At 43.1% G+C, this 16,035-nt stretch overlaps 2 protein-coding genes across 3 annotated transcripts in view; one reads left to right on the top strand and one right to left on the bottom strand.

Moving 5' to 3' along the window:
- LOC115144088 (replication termination factor 2-like) overlaps positions 1-16,035 on the bottom strand; it is a 56,817-nt gene that overhangs the window by 16,054 nt on the left and 24,728 nt on the right. The gene's annotated exons all lie outside the window — the stretch shown is intronic.
- On the top strand, positions 403-12,089 carry LOC115144083 (beta-1,3-galactosyl-O-glycosyl-glycoprotein beta-1,6-N-acetylglucosaminyltransferase 7-like). The gene is made up of 4 exons (XM_029684785.2): positions 403-919; positions 7,955-8,956; positions 9,690-9,785; positions 9,976-12,089. Exons 2-4 carry the CDS (start codon positions 7,990-7,992, stop codon positions 10,212-10,214), a joined length of 1,302 nt encoding a protein of 433 aa, XP_029540645.1. The 5' UTR covers positions 403-919; positions 7,955-7,989; the 3' UTR covers positions 10,215-12,089.

The raw sequence follows: 16,035 nt of genomic DNA, 5'->3' as shown, positions 1-16,035 counted from the left end.
CAGTCGCTGATCAGGCAGCAAACAAACCTTGGCTGGGGCTGTCGTCGCTGCTGGCCTCCCTCTACTCAGTACTAAACAAACCACAGGCAGCATAACCACCAGAGAGGTCTCAAAATAAAATAAAAAAACACAGACAGATAGAGACCAAGACAGAAAGAGAAACAGACAGATAGAGACCAAGACAGAAAGAGAAACAGACAGAGGCAACAAAATGAGAAAGGCAAAGAGAAAGGCAAACAGAGGCAAGGAAATTATACTCCATGATTGCTGCACATCTGAAAATGGAAAAAAGGAGATTGGGGTGGCTTTTTAATTTAAAAAAAATCAGAAATAGGTAAATTAAAGGAAGGGAGATGGGGTGAGAGAGGAGAGAGGAAAAAGAAAAAGAGAGAAAGAAAGAAAGAGAGAGATGGGGTGAGAGGATGAGAGAGCGAAAGAGATAGGAGGAAGAGAAAGAAAAGGACATCAGGAGTAGTTTGAATGGGGAGGAGACTGTTGGTTGCCGGTGCTTGTGTGTGTGTGTGTGTGTGTGTGTGTGTGTGCGCCAAATGAGAGAGAAGCCGCCTGTTACCAGGCAGGGCCGGCCAATGTCTCAGGGGAAATGCAGAGGAAGTGCCTCAAAAACAGACGCGAGGGCAAGAAATGACAGACGCAGACGCACACACAAAACAAAAAAACTGGGAAACACGCGGAGCACAGCGACCTTGCGAGCCACGTGCTGCCCAGAGACAACTACAACAAAAGCAGCGCGCAGCAACAGCTTCAGCTCCACCCGCCCATCGCTTGCCGACCAATGGTTCCAGCTCCCTGTGTGCACCTGGCATGACTCCCTGCTGGTTCCGGCTCGCCATGTTTTGGTCAGGGGTTTAATGTTTAAGATCTTCTTCAGCACAAGGACCCGGGCTCAACTGCAATTAAGGTAACTGGCTAGCCTTAGCCTGAGGCTCTTTCTCTGTGTGTGTGTTTCATTAACTCTTGGAGTTGATGAAAGATTGTATTTATCGAAATGGTGGTGGTTACACACATCGTCCCGATGAGCTATTAATTACAAACACCTAAGAGTGTTTGAATATTGGGTTCATTAACTGGTGATAAAAAATAAACGTATGTCTCCATGAGAACCAGCAGTGTTAAATCTAATAATGGCAACAGGTGGTGGTAAAGTCAGCTCTTTTTGGCAATTATGACTTCCTATACTGATCTATAGTGACCTACCATATAAACTGATCTAGAATGACCTACCGGATAAACGGCTCTATAGTGACCTACCGAATCAACTGATCTATAGTAACACTGGATCAACTGATCTATAGTAACATACGGGATTAACTGATCTATATTAACATACTGATCTATACTGATCTATAGTAACATACTGGATTAAGTGATCTATAGTAACATACTGGATTAACTGATCTATAGTAACATACTGATCTATACTGACATACTGATCTATATGGATCTATAGTAACATACTGATCTATACTGATCTATAGTAACATACTGATCTATACAGATCTATAGTAACATACTGATCTATAGTAACATACTGGATCAACTGATCTATAGTGACATACTGATCTATACAGATCTATAGTAACATACTGGATCTACTGATCTATACTGACATACTGATCTATACAGATCTATAGTAACATACTGATCTATAGTAACATACTGGATCAACTGATCTATAGTGACATACTGATCTATAGTAACATACTGGATCTACTGATCTATACAGATCTATAGTAACATACTGATATATAGTAACATACTGATCTATAGTAACATACTGGATCAACTGATCTATAGTGACATACTGATCTATAGTAACATACTGGATCAACTGATCTATAGTGACATACTGATCTATAGTGACATACTGGATCAACTGATCTATAGTAACACACTGGATCAACTGATCTATAGTAACATACTGGATTAACTGATCTATAGTAACATACTGGATTAATTTATCTATAGCAACATACTGATCTATACTGTTCTATAGTAACATATTGGATTAACTGATCTATAGTGACATACTGGATAAACTGATCTATAGTAACATACTGATCTATAGTAACATACTGGATAAACTGATCTACAGTGACATACTGATCTATACTGACATACTGATCTATAGTAACATACTGGATCAACTGATCTATAGTGACATACTGGATCAACTGATCTATAGTAACATACTGGATAAATGGATCTATAGTAACATATGGGATTAACTGATCTATAGTGACATACTGGATCAACTGATCTATAGAAACATACTGATCTATAGTAACATACTGGATTAATTGATCTATACTGATCTATAGTAACATGCTGATCCATAGTAGCATACTGGATTAACTGATCTATAGTAACATACTGGATTAACTGATCTATAGTAACATACTGGATTAATTGATCTATAGTAACATACTGGATCAACTGATCTATAGAAACATACTGATCTATAGTAACATACTGGATTAATTGATCTATACTGATCTATAGTAACATACTGGATTAATTGATCTATAGTAACATACTGGATCAACTGATCTATAGAAACATACTGATCTATAGTAACATACTGGATTAATTGATCTATACTGATCTATAGTAACATACTGATCTATACTGATCTATAGTAACATGCTGATCCATAGTAACATACTGGATTAACTGATCTATAGTAACATACTGGATTAATTGATCTATACTGATCTATAGTGACATACTGGATCAACTGATCTATAGTGACATACTGTTTAAACGGATCTATACTGATCTACAGCAACATACTTGATGAACTATAGATCAGTTAACTGGATAAACTGCATTCTACACAATGTTTTGAGTTGTCGAAATTAAACAACTCCAGTCGACGATTTAACTTCCAGTTAAAATGTTTCCTATTAACGGTTACTGCAACAATGAATCAATGGCAGTTAAAACATTTGTCATAAGCAAACAAGACAGCTACTCTACTTCACGAGTCAGTATGCCTAGACAGCTTTCTCTGTCTGTTGACGTAGTTACTGCAGAGATCAAATTTGTTTGTTCTCTTCCTAATGTCACAATGGCCTGTGTCCTTTCTGTGAGAGACCCTTGTGATCTCATTATACTCTCACACGTTTCCATAACAAGCCCAATGTCCAAATCTCTGCGACGGGTTGCCACCGATTACAGGGTTTCAGCAAGTCTCAGGTGAATACGTCTCTCTAGTGTGCTGTTAGGCGACTCTAGAGGGTGTTAAAGAGCAAAACGTCTCCTTTTTCTAGACCATTCTTATTGATTCTCGGTGAACGAAGCAAAGCAGTGTAGCTCACTTCGTAGGGACATAATTCATCTGTTAGCAGGAGCAACTGGTAGACCGACGTGATGATTAAGCCGTGTCCACTTATTATTGAAAAATGTAAATGAATGAAGGTAACGACGGCCATGTGCTTCTATTTAGAGAAGGGATATTGTATTTAGGAGCTAGAGTGTTTCCGCTGTAGACATTTAAACATGGTGTGGCGCCACGGCAAAATCATAGCTAGATCCTTCAGAAAAAGATGTAATACGAAGAAATAAAAACACTTTGAAGATGCTAGAACAGTCAACATTTACTTTTCTTCTACAAACAAAACAGGTCATGAATATAAAAATCAGACTACCCCATAGTAGAAAAGTCTAGTTACAGTGCCTTCAGAAACTATTCACACCCCTCGACATTTTCCACATTCTGTTGTGTTACAGCCTGAATTTAAAATGAATAAAATTGTGATTTTGTGACACTGGCCTACACACAATACCCCATAATGTCAAAGTGGAATTACAAAATAATTATACTGAACAAAAACATCAACATGTGAAGTGTTGGTCCCATGTTTCATGAGCTAAAATAAAATATCCCAGAAATGTTACACAAGCACAAAAAGCTTATTTCTCACAAATGTTGTACACAAATTACACATGTGCACCTCGTGCTGGGGAGAAAAAAAAGGCCACTCTAAAATGTGCAGTTTTGTCACACAACACAATGCCACAGATGTCTGAAGTTGCAATTGGCATGCTGACTGCAGGAATGTCCACCAGAGCTGTTGCCAGAGAATTGAACTTACATTTCTTTACCGGAAGCCGCCTCCAACGTCATTTTAGAGAATTTGGCAGTACGTCCAACCGGCCTCACGTCCAACCGGCCTCACAACCGCAGACTACTTGTAACCACGTCAGCCCAGGACTTCCACATTCGGCTTCTTCACCTGCGGGATCATCTGAAACCAGTCATCTGGATAGCTTATGAAACTGTGGGTTTGCACAACCAAATTTCTACACAAACTGTCAGAAACCGTCTCAGGGACGCTTCGATGGCCACTGGCACGCTGGAGAAGTGTGCTCTTCAAGGATGAATCCCGGTTTCACCTGTACCGGGCAGATGGCAGATAGCGTGTATGGTGTCGTGTGGGCAAGCGGATTGCCCAATGGTGGCGGTGAGGTTATGGTATGGGCAGGCATAAGCTACAGAGCATGAATACAATTGTATTTTATCAATGGCAATTCGAATGCACAGAGATACCCTGATGAGATCCTGAGGCCCATTGTCATGTTATTCATCCGCCGCCACACCTCATGTTTCAGCATGATAATGTACAGCCCCATGTATCTGTACACAATTCCCGGAAGCTGAAAATGTCCCAGTTATGTCATGGACTGCATGCTCAATGTCACCCATTCAGCATGTTTGGGATGTTCTGGATCGATGTGTACGACAGCGTTTCCCAGTTCCCGCCAAGATCCAGCAACTTTGCACAGCCATTGAAGAGGAGTGGGACAACATTCCACAGACCACAATCAACAGCCTGATCAACTCTATAGGAAGATGTGTCATGCTGCATGAGGCAAATGGTCACACAGGATAGCGACTGGTTTTCTGCTCCACGTCCCTACCATTTTTCCTAAGGTATCTGGGACCAACATATGCATATCTGTATTCCCAGTCATGTGAAATCCATAGATTAGGGCCTAATTTATTTATTTTAAATTGACTGATTTCCTCATATGAAACTGTAACTCGGTAAAATTGTAGAAATTTTTGCATGTTGAGTTTATTTTTGTATAGACTAAAAATGAAAAGCTGAAATGTCGGGAGTCAATAAGTATTCCATCCATTTTATGTGCTTAACAAGTCACATAATAAGTTGCATGTACTCAGTATGTGCAATAATAGTGTTTAACATCATTTTTTTTATGACTACCTCATCTCTGTACCCCACAAAAATAATGATCTGTAAGGTCTCTCAGTCGAGCAGTGAATTTAAAATACAACCAAAGACCAGGGAGGTTTTTCCGAATGCCTCGCATTGAAGATCCCCCGTTGGTAGACAAAAAAATGAAATAAAAGAAGTAGACATTGAATATCCCTTTAAGCATGGTTAATTATACTTTGAATGGTTTATCAACACACCCAGTCACTACAAAGATACAGGCGTCCTTCCTAACTCAGTTGCCTCAAGAGGAAGGAAACCGTTCAACGATTTCACCATGAGGCCAATGGTGACTTTAAAACAGTTACAGAGTTGAATGGCTGTGATAGGAGAAAACTGATGATGGATCAACAACATTGTAGTTACTCCACAATACTAACCTAAATTACGGGGTGAACAGAAGGAAGCCTGTATAGACTACAAATACTCCAAAACATGCATCCTGTTTGCAATAAGGCACTAATGTAAAACAGCAAAAAATGTGGCAATGACATTCACTTTATATCCTGAATAAAAAGCATTATGTTTGGGACATATCCAACAACACGTCACTGAGTACCACTCTTCATATTTTCAAGCATGGTGGTGGCTGCATCATGGTATGGGTATGCTTGTCATCGGCCATGACTAGGGAGTATTTATTTTTGTATAAAAAATAATTGGAATAGAAGCAAGCACACAGGCAAAATCCTAGAGGAAAACCTGGTTCAGTCTGCTTTCCAACAGACACTGGGAGACAAATTCACCTTTCAGCAGGACAATAACGAAAAACACAAGGCCAAATAAACACAACATTCCTAAGTGGTACAGTTTTGACTTAAATTGACTTGAAAATCTATGGCAAGACTTGAAAATGGCTGTCTAGCAATGATCAACAACCAACTTGACAGAGCTTTAAGTTTTTTAAAGAATAATGTGCAAATATTGTACAATCCAGGTGTGCAAAGACACTTACCCAGAAAGACTCATAGCTGTAATCGCTGCCAAAGGTGATTCTAACATGTATTAACTCAGGGTTGTGAATACTTATGTAAATTAGATATCTGTATTTAATTTTCATTTAACATGCAAAAATGTTTTAAAACATTTGAACTTTTTCATTATGGGATATTGTGTGTAGATGGGTGAAAAGAAAAATCGATTTAATCCATTTTGATTTCAGGCTGTAACACAACAAAATGTGGACTAAGTAAAGGGGTATGAATACTTTCTGGAAGGCACTGTACCTAGTCGGCATTTTGTTGTGTGTTCTATACAAGATAAATATTCCTCTACAGGTGCATTCATGTGCCATAGGGAGGGAAACATGCATTCTGACAAGCAGTCAATGCACAAGTTTCGCAATCACGGGGAAAACAGCAGTTCTGATGGCCATTGTTAAAAATCGGGGGGATCCTAGTTTTCCATTCCTACTTTATTTATTTCTCAACTCCTAAATATGCAGAGCCATGGTTAAGCATGTTACCGCTCCACAATTTGCTATGAGTGCATAGAGGAGAGTGGGGCTAGAGGTAACAAGGCTCAATTACAGGGTAACGTGGTGTAAAACACCACCCCACCTAAAAATATGTTTATCTGAGAAGTAGAGTTACCCCGGGTAGCAGTTTACCAAGTTACCCTAAAAGGTAGTGCTACATTACATTCACTGTGTTTATGTATGTTTTTTGGGACATAAAATTCATCAATAGGATGCTATCTAGTTAAAAGATCACATTTGGTATCTAGAAAATGATTAGCCAAATAGGGTACAGTGGGTAAATGCAGATAGGCAACCCCATGCTTTAGCCTATTTATTTATTGCCAAAATACTGCATCAGTTGGGCAACAGGTGATAATGCTCATTGCTAAAAGCATACCTGATAATATGGAACATGCATAGGCTATATGCATGCTCCAATATGTTAAACATAATTTAAACAAATCATTTAGCCAATATGGTGTCAACATATTTTAAACAAAAATCATTTTTGGACTAGAATGTCCTTTTAAAAAGTCACCAGAACTGAGCTTCTCAGTCCTTCTTCATACATATTATTTTTTTAATGTTTTATTTAACCAGGAAGAAATCCCTCTTTTGCAATGTAGACCTGACCAAGAAAGCAGCAGCAGTCCATACAACATGAAAACATTTCGACATACAATACAAACAGCACAACACGTTATTAAGAGTGGATTACAGAAGGAGCACGAGTACATCTATGTGAAACGTAGTTTGCACACTGTTCCATGCCTCTGTTGCACAAAAGGAAAAGGCAATATTGCCTCACTTGGTAACGGCCCTGGGGACCTGGGAAGCAATTACCTAGTAGACTGCTAGTGGTAAAGGAGAGCAAGCTACCTGTACTGCTTAGTGTTTCATTTCTTCAACTTCCTGAGCCGGGTTCCATCCAGCTGCACTGACAATGTATTTTCTCTCTAAACACTTGTTTCATGAGTCTGAATCTGTTATTATCGGACTACTACGAGCTCCATAGAAAGCTGCTCTTTCTTGCTGTTTGCTGGATCGTTAAACGCCTCTAGAAAGAACCCCAACTAAGCAGCACCAAGGAAACAAAACAGAGTCTCAGATTGTAAAACATTGTCAATAATAATTTTGGTTCTTCTGTATGGAAGGGTCAGAGTCTTAGAGACTTTTACTGTCTCGAGTCGGGCTTTGTTGTTTCAAAGCACAGCCTAACTTTGGTCTTTTGTTACAGGTGGTTGCGTGGTGTCCGTCCGGTGCTGGACTATTATGCTCCAGCTGGAAGGCACCAAGTGCAGTTTCCTGTTCTGCCTGGGAATCTGCATGTTCATCTGCTCTGTGATCTACCTGCGTACCAAGGCCCCTACAGATCCCCAGGCTCAGCACGGGCCCTTGGGCTGCAGGCCCTTCTCCCAGTACTGCCAAGCCTTCCTCCCCAGCACTGACGGCTCTCCAGCATGGCAACGCCACGACTGCCAGGTGGAGAGCCATCTTCTGGGTATGGGGGGTAGAGGTGGGGACCTGGACTGCTCCCGCCTGGTGAGGGAGCTCCACTTCATCACCAGCCCGCTGAGTCGTGAGGAGGAAGACTACCCTCTGGCCTTCATCCTCACCGTCCACAAGGAGCTGGAGCTGCTTGTGCGCCTGCTGAGGGCCATCTACGCACCCCAGAATGTCTACTGTATCCATGTGGACGTCAAGGCTCCGCAGGAGTACAGTGAAGCCGTGGATAGCCTGGTGGGCTGCTTCCCTAACGTGTTCCTGGTCAGCCGCAGCGAGATGGTGACCTACGCCGGCTACTCGCGGCTACAGGCTGACATCAACTGTATGAGGGACCTGGTGGCATCTCCGGTGCCCTGGAGGAAGGTGGTCAACCTGTGCGGCCAGGACTTCCCCGTCAAAAGCAACCTGGAGCTGGTGCGCTACATGCAGAGCAAGAAGTGGAGGGACAGGAACATGACCCCGGGCATCAAGCAGCCGGCGTCCATGAGGCACCGGACTCAGCTGAGGTACAGGGAGATCAGGGGCTTCCTTGTGGCCCCCAAGCGAGGAGCACCAAAGAAGGGTGCTCCACCCCATGGGGTGCAGATTTACTTTGGAACAGCCTACTACGCGCTAACAAGGACCTTTGTGGAGTTTGTACTGAGAAGTCAGGTGTCCAGGGACTTGCTGGAGTGGTCCAAAGACACATTCAGCCCAGATGAGCACTACTGGGTGACACTCAATCACATCAAAGGTAAAGGCCAGGCTTTAGAACCGCTCATAAAAAGCAACTTTGTAATACAGTGGCCAATAGAAGTTCATATCCACAACACCATTGGTACTGAGCTTACGGCAATATATAGGGACATTTAGAACCGTTACATCTGTGAGGAAAACAGATGAGACTTCTACAACTCTAGACCTTTCCATATGCTACACACAACCTTTCCAATTTGAAATGCATTCCAAAAGCAAACACCTAGGAGACGAAAAAGCTATGCGAAGTCAATAAATCCTGGCGGCCCAGTACCTGTGAGTTCATGTAATTTCATGAAAGGCAAACAAATTTATTTGGGATGTTCACTGTTCAAATATTACTTTTAGCCTTTATAAAGCTTGAAACTTAAAGGAATGGGTTCAACATCCCCACATTGTTTCCAAGTACAGTAGGCCAACCTAGCTCAATCAATTTTAAAGCCATTTTTACATGAGCAGTTGTCAAAGTGCTTTACAGATGCTCAGCCTAAATCCCCAAAGAGCAAGTAATGCAGATGCACAGTGGCTAGGAAAAACTCCCTAAAAGGACTTAAAATTAAGTTTGGGGGAATTCATTCATACTGTAGGCTCCGATTTATTTGCAGCTTGCTTTATCTACAGTATATGAGTATATCAGTGTCCCATGAATCATTGATGACAATCAAAAGGCTTTGAATAATGAAATGTGAGAATGAGATTTAATCTGTTTTGGATCGGTTATCTGCTCCTAGAAGCGCCAGGAAGTCATGTAGACGGAGGTTGGAGCGGCGAGATCCGGGCAATAAAATGGAGGGACCAAGAGGGGATGGAACACAATGGATGCAAAGGTACCACAACTCCTGATCCCAGTCATTGTCAGTTTACAGTCTTGACCTCACTTGTCTAGGGCATGTTTTGCTCTTTGGTTCCAGATTAGATTAGCCTTCTGATTAGGAAGTAAACAGTTTACACAACAGCAGTTGACACTGATCTGATCTCATCTTGATGCCCTTTCTGCTGCTGCTCATCTTTCCGCAGGTCGTTATGTCAGGGACATCTGCATCTACGGTCTGGAGGATTTGCAGTGGATCATCAACAGAAACAGCATGTTTGCCAACAAGTTTGAGAGCAAGACGTTCCCAGATGCTTTGGACTGCCTGGAGCAGTGGCACAGGGAAAAGGTCCTGCAGCAAGCCACGGTTCCCATTCAGTCATGGTGGCAACTTGCCACGCAAGGCAACAAAACCGGTCTTTTCAACGCCACAGTGGGACTTTGACGAGTCCGTGGGGTTCCTCCTGACCGGAATGTACATCTCCAATAGACTTGTTGGTTACTGAATCGCTTTAGAGGGCTGTACTAAAGTGTGCTGCTAGGGTGTGCTGCTTGGTGCGTTAAGCCCAAATCTTGAGAATGTCACTGCATGGATACGTAATTAAAAGCTGAATTCCTCTCCAATCGTAGGAAACCGAATGCGAGGTGACCAGATAAGACTTGTTATTGACATATCTCAGTTGTCCTGAAATGCTTTTTGATAAAAAAAAAAATTTTAAAACTTGGTGTATCACTAAAGCCACATGCCTGAATAGTTTCTGCATATATTATGACAACATTGTGAACATTTTGTTTGTTTTTTCGGCTGTTTGAGCACACAACATTTTTTATTGAGTCAAATCAAAGTTCAGTAGCCGAAGTCTACGCCCATTCGTCAGTGATTGGTCTATAGTACTACTCCTACTAGGAGCGGGAATAGGGCTGGGCGATATGGACAAAATATCATATTACAATGTTTTTGACGGTATTTTATTTTTTTGAATAAAGGTTCTAAATATGCTTTATGAGTAGTTCTAGGATGGCTTCAGTGGGGGTTCTCTCTATTTATACCACGTATCAAACTCATTCCACGGCGGGCCGAGTGTGTTGGTTTTTGCTCCTCCCTTGTATTTGATTGATGAATTGAAATACTGTTATAGAAGGTCATGTAAAAACTCAAACCGGTCCGTGCATCAATACTGGTACTGTATATAGTAAAATAGGGTATACCGCCCAGCCCTATGTGAGAAGTATGGACTGGATTCTTCAATCACGTGTTTGTTGTCATTCAACGAGAGAGGACTAGTTTTCATGCACATTTTTTCTCTTGAGAAATACTGCACCAAACATCTTAGATGTAAAATTGCATAACTAAGACAACCTCTGCAAAAATGTCAACATTTATTACAGATTTCTTGATTAATCTTACATTCATTTGGGATATTTTGAGGAAGTGTACTGGCTATGTTGTTGCTAGGGTGGCTCAAGAGGGACAAATATTCACAAATATTCATTTTTGTAATATTGCCACTTTGTTTCTAGACGAGTTCTGCTTGGAGCAAACCAAACCTCGAACTATGTATAATGACGCCTTAAGGTGCACATTGGTTGAGAGGATGACGCAATCATAATCAGTAAGGAATTCATAAGTCCCCCCCCGCTGCGCCACACAAGGCCCTTCAGAGACATGTGGTGCACTTTGACAACAGACCCAAATAGGCCACTGTACCAAAGGGATTCAGTAAACTTTACAGGCGAGACCAATACACAACTCTCTGAACATGGTGGCTTGGATGTGTGGCAACAACTTGTATTGCCATTTAAAAAACGAAAAAAATATATGTTTTTTTGTTACACTGGATTACATGTTAAGAACAATCTATTTAAAGTAAGCTATTATATTTGTCCTGCTTAAAAAGCTGAATGTCTCCCTGTGTCTGTTGGAAAGCAGACTGAATCAAGTTTTCCTCTAGGATTTTGCCTGTCTCTATTCTGTTTATCCCCCCCCCCACTCCAAGAACCTCCCTAGTCCTTGCCAAGCATACCCATAACATGATGCAGCCACCACCATTGAAAATGTGAAGCGTGGTACACAGTGATGTGTTGTGTTGGATTTGCCCCAAACATTTTGTATTCAGGACATAAATGTTATTTTCTTTGCCACATTTTTTGCAGTTTTATTTGAGTGCCTTATTGTAAACAAGATGCCTATTTTTGAATATTTTTTATTCTGTACAGTCTTCTTTTCATTCTGTCATTTCAGTTAGTATTGTGGAGTAACTACGTTGTTGATCCGTCCTCAGTTCTCTCCTTTCACAGCCATTAAACCACGTTAATGTTACCATTGGCCTCATGGTTTCCTCCCTCTCCGGCAACGTCTCTGGCAAAGCCTGTAACATTGTAGTGACTGCGTATATCGACACACCATCCAAAGTGTAATTGATAACTTCACCATGCTCAAAAGGGATATTCAATGTCTGATTTTCTTCCTTCATTTTTTACAACTCTACCAATAGGTGCCCTCCCTTATCTTTGTGGTTGACTCTGGTGTTTGAAATTCACTGCTCGACTTTGGGACATTATAGATAATTGTATGTGTGGGGGTACGGAGATGAGGTAGTCATTCAAAATATCATGTTAAACACTATGGCACAGAGAGTGAGTCCATTTAACTTATGTGACTTGTTAAAAAAAAAAAATCCCCCTTAACATTTTTAGGCTTGCCATAAGAAAGGGGTTGAATACGTATTGACTCGACATTTGTTTTTGATTTTGTATTAATATGTAACAATTTCTAAAAACATAATTTCACTTTTAAATTATGAGGTACTACGTGTAGGCCAGCGACAGCACTGTGTGTAAAGCTGTCATCAAGGTGAAGGGTGGCTACTTTGAAGAATATCAAATATAAAATATCTGGATTTGTTGAATACTTTTTTTTGTTACTACATGATTCCAAGTGTGTTATTCCATAGTTTTGATATCTTCACTATTATTCTACATTTGCACCACCAATTGAAGAGAACAGGTTCCAACAATTGGAAATTAGGAAGAGGCTGTTATGGTATTCAACTTCCACTTTGACATCAAGCCATTTTCAAATGTTGTAAACACAATTGATTTAACATATGATATTATCAAGGGCTTTGTTTATGGAAATCGTACAGCATACATTTTTTTTTACCCAAAACTTGTTTGTTTTGAAGTGTAGCTATTCATGGAAATTCACCAAATGCTTTGAATACATTAAACATTGGAGTCAGAGAGGTGACCTGTTGTGTTGCTCCCTCTGCCTATACCACAGCAGCATCTGTTTCCTATCATCTGGCAGCTTCCTCATATAGCCTGGCTCAGCCTCCACTCAGCTGGCAGGAGGCATCATGGGAATAATGACAGGCACAGATCTGTGGGTTATCTGGTTTCCATGACACCGAGGGGGCTCAGCACTAAAGCACCGCTAGCGTGGTGGACGGCTAGGAGGTGGTTGTTCCTATCGTACGTTCACAGCACATAGATTTTCAGAGGGCATCTGTTGTTTCTCAATAGGACTCCGTGTGTATTGTGTGTCCTATTTCTCTTATCACATTGTTAAATAGAACATGTCGTCAATAAAAAGGCGAGAACACAGTGGGGCAAGCATGGCGGATGGAGTGGTGGATGGGGCAGGCATGGCGGATGGAGTGGTGGATGGAGTGGTGGATGGGGCAAGCATGGCGGATGGAGTGGTGGATGGGGCAAGCATGGCGGATGGAGTGGTGGATGGGGCAAGCATGGCGGATGGAGTGGTGGATGGGGCAGGTATGGCGGATGGAGTGGTGGATGGAGTGGTGGATGGGGCAAGCATGGCGGATGGAGTGGTGGATGGGGCAGGCATGGCGGATGGAGTGGTGGATGGGGCAAGCATGGCGGATGGAGTGGTGGATGGGGCAAGCATGGCGGATGGAGTGGTGGATGGGACAGGTATGGAGGAAGGCATGGCAGACCGGGAAAGCATGGTGTATGGGGTAGGCGGAAGGCGTGGTGGATTAGGCGGAAGGCGTGGTGGATGGGGCAGGCATGGTAGATGGAGAAGTAGAACTGGGCGATATAGACAAAATACATATCACAATAAATGTACCCATTTCTTGCGATAAATTATGTAAAATTATTTTGGGGGAAGTGCTAGAGCTGGGTGATATGGATAAAAAGTAATATTGTGACAAATGTAGCTATTTTGCTCGATGACAATAAATACAAAGATTTGAAGAAAGTTTTAATGTATGGCATCAAATCAGCCTCTAAAGTCCATTGCGTGCAAGATGTCGAGCAAGATGACACATCATTGAGCAAGCGAACACTGCGTTGTAAGTGTAGAAGATGGGGTCATGCGAGCAGAAGATCCCGCCCCCACACAGACCGGTCGAGAGCGCAGAATGTGGTCGAGCGAGCAGAGGATGGGTCCCGCCAGCACACAAGCCGGTCGAGAGCGCAGAATGTGGTCGAGCGAGCAGAGGATGGGTCCCGCCAGCACACAAGCCGGTCGAGAGCGCAGAATGTGGTCGAGCGAGCAGAGGATGGGTCCGGCCAGCACACAAGCTGGTCGAGAGCTCAGAATGTGGTCGAGCGAGCAGAGGATGGGTCCCGCCAGCACACAGACCAGTCGAGAGCTCAGAATGTTGTTGAGCGAGCAGAGGATGGGTCCCGCCAGCACACAGACCAGTCGAGAGCTCAGAATGTTGTTGAGCGAGCAGAGGATGGGTCCCGCCAGCACACAGACCAGTCGAGAGCTCAGAATGATGTTGAGCAAGCAGAGGATGGGTCCCGCCAGCACACAGACCAGTCGAGAGCTCAGAATGTTGTTGAGCGAGCAGAGGATGGGTCCCGCCAGCACACAGACCAGTCGAGAGCTCAGAATGTTGTTGAGCAAGCAGAGGATGGGTCCCGCCAGCACACAGACCAGTCGAGAGCTCAGAATGTTGTTGAGCAAGCAGAGGATGGGTCCCGCCAGCACACAGACCAGTCGAGAGCTCAGAATGTTGTTGAGCAAGCAGAGGATGGGTCCCGCCAGCACACAGACCAGTCGAGAGCTCAGAATGTTGTCGAGCAAGCAGAGGATGGGTCTCGCCAGCACACAGACCAGTCGAGAGCTCAGAATGTGGTCGAGCAAGCAGAGGATGGGTCTCGCCAGCACACAGACCAGTCGAGAGCTCAGAATGTGGTCGAGCAAGCAGAGGATGGGTCCGGCCAGCACACAAGCTGGTCGAGAGCTCAGAATGTGGTCGAGCGAGCAGAGGATGGGTCCCGCCAGCACACAGACCAGTCGAGAGCTCAGAATGTGGTCGAGCGAGCAGAGGATGGGTCCCGCCCCCACACAGACCAGTCGAGAGCTCAGAATGTTGTTGAGCGAGCAGAGGATGGGTCCCGCCAGCACACAGACCAGTCGAGAGCTCAGAATGTTGTTGAGCGAGCAGAGGATGGGTCCCGCCAGCACACAGACCAGTCGAGAGCTCAGAATGTTGTTGAGCGAGCAGAGGATGGGTCCCGCCAGCACACAGACCAGTCGAGAGCTCAGAATGTTGTTGAGCGAGCAGAGGATGGGTCCCGCCAGCACACAGACCAGTCGAGAGCTCAGAATGTTGTTGAGCAAGCAGAGGATGGGTCCCGCCAGCACACAGACCAGTCGAGAGCTCAGAATGTTGTTGAGCAAGCAGAGGATGGGTCCCGCCAGCACACAGACCAGTCGAGAGCTCAGAATGTTGTTGAGCAAGCAGAGGATGGGTCTCGCCAGCACACAGACCAGTCGAGAGCTCAGAATGTGGTCGAGCAAGCAGAGGATGGGTCTCGCCAGCACACAGACCAGTCGAGAGCTCAGAATGTGGTCGAGCAAGCAGAGGATGAGTTGAGGCTGGGTTTTCCAAGTCATTCAGTGCTTACTATTCAAGCTGGCTAGCAAGCTAAACATACGGTTCTGAAGCGCATCTGTTTGACATCATGCACACAAGAGGACTCAACCAATCACATGACAACACTGGACTGAAAAATGGCAAGCATTTGTTAGTTTGTCCATCACTCCAATGAAAGTAACCAATTTAAGGTGTTCTAGACACGCATCCGACTAAGTCAGCCCCCATCAGCCTGAAATCCAATCGAGAAAAAAAGAGAAATTGAAACCCAAAAGGTGTCAAGACTTGAGAGAGCAACATCAGAAATGTAAAGTTAAAACAAAGACAGTACAGTATGGTTTAGAAACTCTGTGGTGAAAACTTGACAAAGATGTGACTATTGTTGGACAATTTCAAATAAAAAAT

Source organism: Oncorhynchus nerka, linkage group LG2 (genome assembly GCF_034236695.1).
Source record: "Oncorhynchus nerka isolate Pitt River linkage group LG2, Oner_Uvic_2.0, whole genome shotgun sequence".
In the NCBI taxonomy this organism is placed as follows: domain Eukaryota; kingdom Metazoa; phylum Chordata; class Actinopteri; order Salmoniformes; family Salmonidae; genus Oncorhynchus; species Oncorhynchus nerka.
The sequence above is the reverse complement of the archived record's forward strand: the minus strand, read 5'-3'. Positions and strand labels throughout refer to the sequence as shown.

What these genes read in the sequence shown, in the direction of transcription:
- LOC115144083 (XM_029684785.2), top strand. Translation starts at nt 7,990, where the DNA reads ATGCTCCAGCTGGAAGGCACCAAGTGCAGTTTCCTGTTCTGCCTGGGA. An exon ending in GACACTCAATCACATCAAAG is followed by an intron (nt 8,957 to 9,689) that starts GTAAAGGCCAGG and finishes ATCTGCTCCTAG; the next exon opens with AAGCGCCAGGAAGTCATGTA. An exon ending in GGAACACAATGGATGCAAAG is followed by an intron (nt 9,786 to 9,975) that starts GTACCACAACTC and finishes ATCTTTCCGCAG; the next exon opens with GTCGTTATGTCAGGGACATC.